Source organism: Mya arenaria, chromosome 11, assembly GCF_026914265.1.
Source record: "Mya arenaria isolate MELC-2E11 chromosome 11, ASM2691426v1".
NCBI classification, from domain to species: domain Eukaryota; kingdom Metazoa; phylum Mollusca; class Bivalvia; order Myida; family Myidae; genus Mya; species Mya arenaria.
This window is the reverse complement of record NC_069132.1, coordinates 58,387,920-58,400,588: the sequence shown is the minus strand read 5'-3', so window position 1 is coordinate 58,400,588 and position 12,669 is coordinate 58,387,920. Positions and strand designations below refer to the sequence as shown.

General features: G+C 36.1%; 1 protein-coding gene across 1 annotated transcript; it reads right to left on the bottom strand.

Annotated features, from left to right (window-relative positions):
* Window positions 1-7,085: 7,085 nt before the first annotated feature.
* LOC128208644 (ferroxidase HEPHL1-like) lies at window positions 7,086-8,388 on the bottom strand. The gene is made up of 3 exons (XM_052912191.1): window positions 8,112-8,388; window positions 7,680-7,891; window positions 7,086-7,202 (listed from the first exon to the last, which is right to left on the bottom strand). Exons 1-3 carry the CDS (start codon window positions 8,386-8,388, stop codon window positions 7,086-7,088), a joined length of 606 nt encoding a protein of 201 aa, XP_052768151.1.
* Window positions 8,389-12,669: the final 4,281 nt, after the last annotated feature.

The window sequence follows — 12,669 nt, the reverse complement described above, 5'->3', positions numbered from 1 at the left end:
ATCATGTATTACATGGGCAATAACCACTGTGTAGTTCTCTAACGTACTGTAGATATTCGCCTGACCACGTCGTGTATTACATTGACAAGAACCGCTAGGTAGCACTCTTACCTACTGCAGATATTCGCCTGACCATATCGTGTATTACATTGACAATAACCACTGAGAAGCACTCTAACGCACTGCAAATATTCGCATGACCATATCGCTTATTATATTGACAATAACCACTGGGTAGCACTTTAACGCACTGCAGATATTCGCCTGTTCATATCGTGTATTACAGTGACAAGGACCACTGGGTAGCACTGTTATTCACTACAAATATTCGCTTGACCCTACTGTTTATTACATTGGCAATGACCACTTGGTAGCACTCTAACGCACTGCGGATATTCGCTTGACCATATCGTGTATTGCATTGACAATAACCACTGGGTAGCACTTTAACGCACTGCAGATATTCGCCTGATCATATCGTGTATTACATTGACAATGACCACTGGGTAGCACTCTAATGCACTGCAAATATTCGCTTGACCATACTGTTTATTACATTGGCAATGACCACTTGGTATCACTCTAACGCACTGCAGATATTCGCTTGACCATATCGTGTATTACGTTGACAATAACCACTGGGTAGCACTTTAACGCACTGCAGATATTTGCCTGATCATATCGTGTATTACATTGACAATAACCACTGGGTGCACTCTAATTTACTGCAGATATTCGCCAGACCATAAATTATCGTGATTTGCATGGACGATAACCACTGGGTAGCACTTTAATGCACTGCAGATATTCGCCTGACCATATCGTGTATTACATTGGCAATGACCACTGGGTAGCACTCTAACGCACTGCAGATATTCGCCTGACCATATAGTGATTTGCATGGACGATAACCACTGGGTAGCACTCTAACGCACTGCAGATATTCGCCTGACCATATCGTGTATTACATTGACAAGGACCACTGGGTAGCACTCTAATGCACTGCAAATATTCGCTTGACCCTACTGTTTATTACATAGGCAATGACCACTTGGTAGCACTCTAACGCACTGCAGATATTCGCTTGACCATATCGTGTATTACATTGGCAATGACCACTTGGTAGCACTTTAACATACTGCAGATATTCGCCTAACCATATCGTGTTTTACATTGACAAGGACAAGTGGAAGAACTCTAATGTCTGCATATATTCGCCTGACCATATCGTTTATAACATTGTCAAAACACACTGAGTAGCACTCTAACGCACTGCAGATTTTCGCCTGATCATATCATGTATTGCACTGCAGATATTCGCTTGACCATATCGTTTATTACATTGACAATAACCACTGATTAAAGCAATAACTACAGTGTTTCAATCTATAGCACTGTAGATAATCCACTGACCATATTGACATTGATAATTGATTACATTCTTAAGCACACCGGTAAGTCACCTGACCATAAGTTTTTCTTAGCATGTATTGCATTGACATTAACCACATAGTTGCTTTATATATGTATATCGTGAACAATGAACAAAGATTTGCATTCTAAAGCACTTCTCATACCTACCTGACCATAGTATGCATAACATTGAATAGTATCTATCTTGCTTTCATAACCACTGCAAGTAATCAGCCGACCAAATGTTGTCGGAAAATAACACTTTCAGTTAATATTTCTTGTAATCATATACCCGACTTGAAATAAAAGGCCTGTATAAATATACATATAAAAGTAACACTGACCACATAATTTTATTCTTAAGCACTGCTGATGACCACCTGACAATATCACTGACAAGCACGACAGAGGTTGCTTCCTTAAGCACTGCATATAGATACATGGCCATACAATGTACAAGAAATAAAATATACATAGCATCATGTCCGAGCGATAAAATAGAAGAAAAAACATGCATGTATATCACCGAAAGAAGTTGTTAATTACCTCAATTATAACATGTTAAGTATACACATGTTTGAAAGACATTACTGTTTAATAGGGATGCAAACGAATATTCGAATATTCGATCAAACGTTTGGTATTCGAATGTCAAAATCGGTATTCGAATATTCGAAAAAAAGAGTAACAATACTTATTCTCAATAAAGAGAATAAAAAACCTTTTGCCTACAACACTGTTGTTGTTTATAAAGTTCATTTGTTTTGTTTTTACAACGACTGGCCCATAATGCGAGAGGTGTGAATGTGATGACAATAGACTAAACACGCTTCATACGTCATTTAGGGACATATCGTCGGGTACTGTAAAAAGTCCCCTCTACTTTTACAATAACTGACTAGGAATCGGCTTTAACACCAATGTTTTGTCTTGGCTGCAAATTAAGCTGTGCAACATAGCTCAAATCACAGTGATGATATGCATTCCACGTGCTACAATAATGTAGTTACATATATGTGCTTTAAACTGTTTTCCATGTTTCGATACAATATTCGTGCTTTGAAATGTAAATGTATAGTATAGCATTTTAATATCTATTTCCTCTATTGTTGAACAATAGATGAGTCACATCCAGATATGTTTTCGTTCTATTATTCTACTAGTTCTCGTGTTGGTTTGGGTTTTCCACGAGATTGCTTGTCCTACGGAAAGACCCTCCGTTGGCGCAAAACGCTATTTGACTAGGAATCCATCTAATTTCACATTGTTTACAAATATATATGCAGCGGAATTGAAATTATTCGATTTTGTTATTTGTCTGTTTATAATGTATTGTTTTCTTCTTTCTGAAAATTGCGAATTTCAAAGGCTCATTTAGGGAAAATCAAGCTCCACATCGCGTACTGGTTACGACAAAGTAGAGTAAAATTGCCCCGGCATACTGTAACAATTGTATTTGGTTTCAACCCACTTAACTATTAAGATTGAATTGAACAGGGATAAAAAGAATATACAATATCAATCTCTACAATATGTGGGAATAATCTAAAATGTATTCGTTTGAATTACATTTACAAAACAAACAATTATGCTTAATGTTAGTTTTTCAAACCTCCCTTTGTCGCTGCTCGCCAAGGGAGACTAATGTGTAGGAGATTGAGAAACACATCGTATATTGGTATAGTACCTTGTAACCTTCATCTATTCTGGAGAAAAGTTGGTTTAACATTTTTTTTTTTCAAAAAACAACAACAATATTCAGGGCCGTTATAATTAAAGACCCCGTTTTTATCAATTTAAGTATACATTTTTTAAAAACACTTTACTTCAAATTTTACCTTGCAACGTTGAAACTTAAAAAGCATTATTCTGCAATTTATAAACAGGGCCCTTTGTTAAAGCTACATTTTGGACGATATCAAATATCCTGGACGCCCACTAATTACATTAACAACGACCATTGAACAACTCAGATGCATACTAAAACAATGCGGATGGTCACCTGGCCATTTTTATTACGTATTACATAGACACTGACCACAGAGTTACATTCTATTAAAAGGAGGGATGAGGAACCTTCTGTTCACTTTTATTAAGGTTTGATCTGCGTTCACTGACTCATTCAAGGGGGGGGGGGAATATTTTTTCGTGAATGACACAAAATGGTTAAGTAGTTTATGTGTCCGCCCACTTACAAAAGGTAAAGAGTGTTCAATCATTGCTACTTATGCAGTTCATATTAGCAGGAGTGGGTCCAGGAATTGAGGTGTGAGGTTGCGTAACTTATGTGCACAACCTTGACATTCGCCCCTCGGAACCAAACTTCAAATAGTTTACATATTGGATGGGGTTGTTGGTACTCCGCCAAGAACCTCTTAACAATAAACAACATTGTATTTTTAGCGTTCTGTTTTACCTTTTCTCTCTCCGATATTCGCATTAAAAGTAAATTTGGTTGTTTTTAAGGGTGCGCGCGCCGGGTGCGTTCCTCACACTGAAATCGCTATTGACAAGTACCCAGCAAACCAAGGCACGAGAGTGATTGAAATCTGGTTACAACTGTCTTTTTTATCGAGTTAAAAACGAATAAATAAATTGATCGTCCAATGTATTTGTTATTTGTTTATGTTGTCACGTGTGTCTCATGCGTGTCTGTTTATGAATGTACTATGAAACAATGATTATCATACTAAACATTTGCCTGATGTCATTGGATCTGATCGAGTCATAATTAAAACTACGTGAATGGGGCCTCCTCTTAAACAATGTGATGTGTCAATTTTGTACAAAAACCTGAACAAAAAGACAATATTCAAACTTTGAACTTTAAAGCAGTATATGGAATATATAAAAAGAGACAGCGTTTTAGGGGCCGCAGCCAAATGCGTGTGTATACCAATCGTACTTATCATACAGATGTACATAGCATTTAATGAGCGATACATACTTGAACACCGGTGTTGAGTTATTCCAACTTCTTTCTATCAAGTTCATGAACATGCTACATTCATGAGCTTTGTTGATCAAATATTGGAAGATTGATGTTTGATTACATGATTTATTCGTACTTCTATTGAAAAAGAAAATGCCATGTACTTTGTTAATTCGTTTCTGTGAATCAGGTACATTACATACCATTCTGCGATAAGATAACACTAATAATTTTAACTTTATTTGTGGATACAAGTCAACATTTTAAAGATAGTACACACGCAGGTAAATGTTGGTGACCTATTTTCTTCTAAAAGAGAAAAACATCTGGGTCAGTAAGTGAGATAATCAATTCAGCTGTCACAGAACACTTTAAGACACGAAACGCGAAAACAATATTAACAAAATCAACATGATATATTAAATAGAAACAAAAAACATCCCGCTACTGACATTCTACGGAACCGCCATTTAAAAGCGACAAATATGGGGTTAATTGAAATGTTTATTGAGAGTAACGAAAATACAACACTATCAACTAATCCTATATACATATATATACAATAAAACCTTCAAGTCACTGGTTGGCGAATCTAGGAATAACTTTGTATGCGCCTTCCATGCCAGCTTCCACGTGTCTGCTCACGTGACAATGAAAAAGCCAAGTGCCTGGATTGTACGCTTTCATTTTTACCGTCTCATACGTTCCCGCGTCAACCTCGAGGACGTCCCCGCGGATCTTTATTTTTGTTCTCCGTATGTATAACTGTCCATGGAAATGCATTGTATGGATGTCGTCATCCAAACCCATTCCAAAGACGTACCAAGCGCTCCTCTGTCCTACCTCCATATCAAGGCCATTCAAGTTTCCATAAATGTATCCGTTTATTGAATAATACAGATTGCTTTGTACAAATTCAGGATCCGCAACGTCTACTCTAGCCGGAGCCCGTGCTGCGAAATTGGCTGTACCGTGGTGGCTCAGATTTTCGTCAAAAATGAAGAAAGCTGTTGCAAACTATACTTTAATGCTATCAGTCCTTTGACCATCTTGATCAAGAGTTCCTGTCTTGCATATAACCATTGGACCAATTAGACCGCTATGTGCATCTTTAAGCGGATCTACCCGTGAAGTATATATAGTTCCAATACATTTTGGCTGTTTTCTTTTGGGACCTGAGCGATATGGGATAGAATATCTATATATTCTTACCTTGCCTGGATATGTAGGCAACGCACGGTTTATTACTGATCCATCTGCAAAAGGTAGATTTTTAGGGACTATATTCAATGGGAAAGTTGCCATATTTTTCAGATGTATTTCTATGGTATCTCCGACATTTCCACGTATGAATGGACCGATTACGCCGAGGTTCTCAGGGTGAGGTTTCATCTGTGTGAATGTGTTGTCAGTAAATTCGCGAAACACGGTCTTAGTATAAATTGTACCAACAAAGTCAGATCTGTTTCGCACGTAAATGGAACTGGGACTGAAACGTAATCAGTTCAATTAACTTTAGTTAAACCAGACCAATATTATGTTACCATACACCCAATAACATTCATATGCCAATTATGAACTATAACAAAAGGTTTTTCCCTTATGTATAAATATACGAAATACTCACATAAAACTAAATACCGTAGGATACTTATTGTCGTTTAATTGAAAACTAGTAAAATAAAAAAGAATGACAAACCTACCTCGTAGGATCAAACAAACTCTTCCCAGTAATAAAGTGAATTTTGGTCGGCCCGTAGTACCATTCCACATTTACTGCTCCGATGTTATACCGACGTGTGGTCTCTGCTTTCGGCAAAACGGCCAGGTTGGATACGAATCCTCCCACATGAATTGACTGTATACCAAGCAAACATCCCTTCTTGTTCCAGACCTAGCTGACCACAACGCAACCGATTACGTCCTGTAATGTAGTGTGTTAGATACCATACCATACAACTAAGTTATATATAGAAATGAAAGTGGTAATTATGAAACTTAATGTATGCTGAACAAGAATGCTCTGTACCCATGATGTAATTAATCCCCAACAATTTAGAATCATTCGTGGCGTCAAAATATCTAAACGATGAAACAAGTTTAACGTGTTATGGACTAACGAATCAAACGTTTTTTTGGAAATATAATAATTACTCAGAAATATTGATTCGAAAAAACGATTTAACGTTCGTCGATCAGATCCTATAGGCTAGATTTTACCAAGTTGGTCGGGTATCATGCGGACATTTTGCCCCATCCCCGGCAAAACAGACACTGTATCAATAGTCATGCCGTCGAACATGAAGTTGTTGCCTTCAAAGGTCACATGGTGATTGTCTATATCAGGTCCTATTGTGTACACATGCCACGTGACTCGATCTCCATAACACATGTTCAGTCCAGGTACAGTTCCAAATGTGAAACCATTGATGGCTAAAATAAATGTACATGAATGCAATTAATCGCCTTCGCAGTGTTCATCCAGTGACTAGCAGAGAAGTTTGTATATAATGCAAAGGGAAGTAGCCGCTGCATTAGGTCTTTGGGGTGCAGTTTGTTAGCTGGTAATCGAAATACACTCACTCAATCTTCTAACGCACTCGTTTTAAAATTGTTAAATTTAAATACATTCCACCTATTTATTTGTTGGTGTTATAAATACAATGAAACTACAGAAACAACTATGATATCCATACAAAAAATACCTCTAATTTTGTTAGAAAGTTGAAAACCTTCATCTTCAGGATCGACAGTTGCGGGGGAGGTCGCAAACATGTTGATGTTCTCGGTCAGATAATATGGACAGGTTTTCATTAACTACGAGAAAGTTTAAGAAGAACTCTCTGTCAACGCGTCTCTGAAAACATACCAGTTATCTGTATGTTCAGATTTATTCCAGAAACTGATGCGAGGCTTTAGTAAATCAATGCCAATGTAAAATAAACATTACAATGCACAATTCTCTTCATATGTCTTCTATATTCAATAGAACACAGTAAATAGTTAAATCACGTTTGTTTTAGTTTTATTTCAGTAAGACGCTGATTCTAGATGAACACAAACTAGGACTAGTATAAGACACCATACTCTAACGTTTCAGTTTTATTGGTAGACATCTGTTGTTAAAAGAACTTAAGGTTTTAAGTATCCGCCTGGAGGAAACAAGTATACAGATCATTTGAAAAACTAACTTAATTAATAATATTATATCAAATCCAAAGGAATGAGCATATACACTTGCCAAAACGAATTATGTACTATTGTCAGACAAAATTCTCCTGCGTAATGAAAGACAGCTTAAATAAAGCTCTAAAGCGAGCATATAGGAACGAACCTGTCTGCCAGCCCTGTTGAGCTTTCCTCGTTTACATTTAAGCATGGGGCCTAACATGCCACTGTAGAAATCGTTTTCTAAGTCTACAGCGGAGCGATAGATGTATGTCAGGCAGCTGGAGTCGATCTTTGTCGGAGCATTAATCGAGGAAACAAAGAATTCATACCTGTAGGTCGCTCCTGGTTCAACGGTTGCTCCACTTGACGTTGTTGCTTAAAAGTGAACAATATACATATACGCATGTATCTACTATATTATGGAATGCAACATAATCAAGGTATATGTCAGTTGTATGTGATTTTTGTGTTTAATACAAGGTAATTTTTAATTGAAAGTAGTGTTTTATTCATAAAAATGTACCTGACTGTGCTGTGATAATGTACATGTTCTATCTCTTTTTAAACCACAATTAATACATGTTAATGGACTCACCTCCAACACTTTGTTTATACACGGCCCCTTCATTTTCCTTGGACATTGACACACCTCCGGCCAAAAATGAGTATTCTCTGGAAGCTTTATTATTAAATTCAAACAAAATTGTATCCCCTACTTCGCCTTTAATAGGAGGACCGGTAAAACCAGAGTGGTTTTCCTTATCTCCCCTTGTTACCGACGTGGTAAATGTGGAGTTGCTCAGTTTGAGTTCATGCACGGTTTGCAACTTGTTCTCCGTCTGTAAAAACCACTTGATTTCTTCCGACACCATGCTCATGTACAGCAGCTAAAACCTTACTTGAAATAATATTTTACAGGGTATGGATACATGGTATTTGAAGAACATTCACATCATTTAACCGTCAAACAAGCATAATACTGTTACACTATCTTCGTGCATATGCCTTATATCGTAAGGCGGATGCTGCTGATGTTTGCATGAATATGGCCTATGTGGCGAACGCTTAAAGACAAGGCCAGGGAATACGAATTATTAAAACGAACTACTTCTTAAAGCCATTTACTTGTCGGGAGTGAGTCCTGGTGCGTAATCCCATATGATCTCTTCTATGGCAAGGTAATATTTACGTATCCTTCCGTGGCTTTGACTTGGACCAACGATTTCCGAAGGTACTGGTTTATTTGATACGTCCACGAAAGCAAGCATACCCTCTGAAAAGGAAAAGCATAGTTGTTTAATGTTAAAAAATACAGCACTTTTATTTATATTACAAACAATAATTCCAAAACATTGTGTGTTTTCGATTAAAAAAACAAGTTTCTGAATCACGGCAATACTAGCTTAGACTAGCCTGTCAATTACACGTACAAATCTTTTGAAAGATTTACGCTCTAAATAGCGAGCGCAAAGACCATAAAAACAACAGAAATAGCTTCATCCATTACATTACCCACCAACTACATGGTCGAGGTTTCGGCAGTAAAGAAGCCAATGGCCAGGATGACAGGCCACTGTGTATGCGCTGAGAAAACTCGCCGAGTTGACCAATGCGTTCTCTGTTCTGCAAACACATAGTAACGAAGTTAATGATTAGTTTAGGTACTCAAAAACATTTTTCTAACGCTGTTTTATCATTACCGATATATTTAACGAACTCAATATCATTCCGCATTTATTTTTTCTGTTAACCAATAGTTGTGTATCAAATTATGTTTCTTGATCTGAAATATAACTTACCGCCTGTGCTTTATAATCATGGTATGTCCACTTATTCTCATGATCTGGCTCGCAAGATTCAATGACATGACGTAGAAAACCGCTCGATCTCCGGGATTCAATTTGAATGGGGGCTAGTTGCCGTAGACATAGCCATTGATATGGTGCATTTCGTTTTATAGTCCGAAATCTTCATCACCAGCATCCTTACATAAAGCAAACATTTTTTGAGGTGCTGTTTAATGAAATGATGAATGGTCTCAGAATGTTAACAGCGAATGCTTTTATAAGGTGAGATGGGCTTTGCTTGAAAGGTATGTAAACATATGCGTTATGAATACTTCCACAATAAAGTACCTGATCATATTATGGTTTTAAGAAAACAGCTTTGCTTGCAACACATTCATTTTAATCTGAGTTTACACAAATATTCAAAGTATACAACCGATAAACGAACGACATTTCCTATACGTACAGCCCTTGCCTGGCAAGCATCTGGTTGTCTGCATTTTTGAATGCTTTCTTCAAAGAAAAAGCTCTTGTTTTCGTCAGCGATATCGGCGTATACAACGAACTTCTTGTCGACATTTTTACGTTTTTTATCGGCATTAAGCGTGCCTGCAGCAAACGGAACAATTCATTATGAAAAGTAATAAACCAAACACGTATGAACAGCGAACGGAATCATGTTAATTAAAAAAATGTTCTTATTCAAATAATATGCATATTTCGTGTACTGTGAGGAAATCAACCACAGACCTTTCTTGCAGATAAGCCTGATTCCAGCCAATCCAGAAGCAATGTCCCGAGTTGGGTTAGCGTGTCCATGGTATCCCAACGGTACACAGGCGTCGTCGTCAGCCGTAGGGGTGTGTCTCTTCGTTACGTTCCAGAAATAGAGATAGGATCCGTCAGGTCAAATTGCATCGTCCACCTTATCAGCTCCGGATGTTCTATCTTCGTAACGGGCACCTGTTTTGGACAGAAAATAAGAAAGAAAGAATAAAGTAGAATGGAATGAATAAATACTAATAAATGGATGTATTCTCTCAAACTTACTCTTTCCGGCCTGTTTCAATGGACGACTTATGTTAGATGTTTTCATCACTATGCCATGTTTGTCATCAAAAATACATTCGAGTTAAATACCTATTTAGATATAAGGTAATAGGAATGCTTTATATTTCAGCGACGTATCTTATTCTGACCACCTATACAATAACAGTTAAATATTTAATGTTTTGAATATTTATTGATTATTTCGCATTAAAACTACATATTCACATAATGCGTACTCATTTCTTTTCTCCACGAACAGTTTCTTGACTACTTTTTAACAAATTGCGTTCATTTGTATGATAAAGTATTGATTTGGACTTTGTTTTTTATCTAAATTTTTATTTACAATCTTATTATAAAAGCAAGTGTAATGTATATATGTTCTATAGCATTAAGTGTGTTAACACAGCTGGTAAAACTTTGAAACTACCAACATATACACGAGTTCACGTGTACTGTACTATTTATGGCAACTCTGCGCTAATACGTAATCATTGTTTTTGTCCATGATGGTTGATTGCATAACAGGATAAACCCAAGATGTCAGAGGAAATGTACTGTGTTTAGTCGGCTTAAATTCTCACACAACATATGTTTGCATGTGTGTGTAAATGATACGACATAAGAGAATAAGTTCACGAAAAAACATGAATGCTTTACCTTCTCCTCGTTTGTCGTAGAAATCCCCGTGTGGATGAATGGAGAAGTTTCCCTTGGAAGCCATGTTCTTGAACAAGATTTTGACCGAATCACCTTTCACAAAAGGTCCAACAAATCCCGTCCATATAAAATGATGTACATGTTATAAACTGCTAAGATACCATATAAAATGCGACATACAAGGTTTTTACAATATTTCTAACAAATATGATCTATAAAATGAAGTCACTAAAACTAAAAATCATTTTGATAAAATAGTTGAATTACAAAGAAATTAAGGAAAATCTTAAAGTTAAGACCCCCTCTTCGGCCAACCGCGACATACATATTCATTTTATAATTATCATTCTGCTATACAATATAAAGAGTTTAAAACAAAACTAGGTACACATATATTTCATGAACGAACACATTAAAATTGCATTAACAAGTACTTTATATGGATATAAAAATAAGTATTTCTTGCGCTCAATACAATTCTCGAATCACAAGTCAAAGCAATTTAATCACATTTCACCAAACCGATTGGCTATTTGTAATTTCTTACTATTATCATTTAAATATTAAAATTTAGGTAGTTAAGACTATTGCGTTACCGATAAGCTATTCTTTATCTTTACTGATATAATCTGTATTAGGATTGAATTCACCTGAATTGAGATTATTGACTCGAAATCGAACACTATAGATACCACAAAATTGACACCCATATCAACTACTGAATATGAAGCAGTATAGACGTTTTTTGCCAATGTCATAAGGCCACACATGGTTCTAGAAAACAGTAATCTGCTTTTACTTGGTCTTTTATATTAAAAATATATTTTAAATTGCAAACTGAAGAAAGTTTGAACATTGTGCAATAGGTATGTGCTAATGACAGTTGCGGACTGTGTGAGGTCCTATTTGATGAAATGTCTGGCTGTTAATCCACAGCTGACAATCCCATTTGAACGACCATCATGTAACAGCAGTGCGTAATCAAAATAAGCTCTTTGATTATCGTAGCAGAAACTTTAACAACAGATTAGTAAAAAACACGTTTGACGACGTGTTGTTGTAAAATTGCGCCGTATTAAATATTTATTTACCAAAGCTATTATATAAAAACATAAAATTATATTTAACCAAATAACTTATAGTGAGACAAACTATTGAATTGACACTTAAACTGACTAAAGCGTATATATTTGTTATATTAAATCGTATATACTTAAAACAAAGGGTTGATTTCATTTCTTGTCTCAAACATTTTTCTGTTATTTCTCTTCATTCAGTACTTTTCATTTGATTATTCCGACAAACGGAACAAAATACGAAATGGGTTTTGATTTGTTTACAGCTGTGACTATAAATTTAAATTATTACATAAAATCTTAAAAGTCTACAATAACCTGAATGATAAATTTAACTTAAGAAGAAGTCTAGAAATATGTTTACTCAATGACTTCTTCAAATTCTTGCTTAATATGTATACTAATATGCATAAAAATAATTACTAAATCGTGTATCTATCATTTCGAAACGAAATCAATATTAGGACAAATCACCGAATTGGAAAGAATTAAACAGACAACAGTAAACAAACAAACAAACAAAAAAGATCGGCACTTGTTATTTACATACAAAGTATCAGGTCCAACAAGGTTTCGTCCT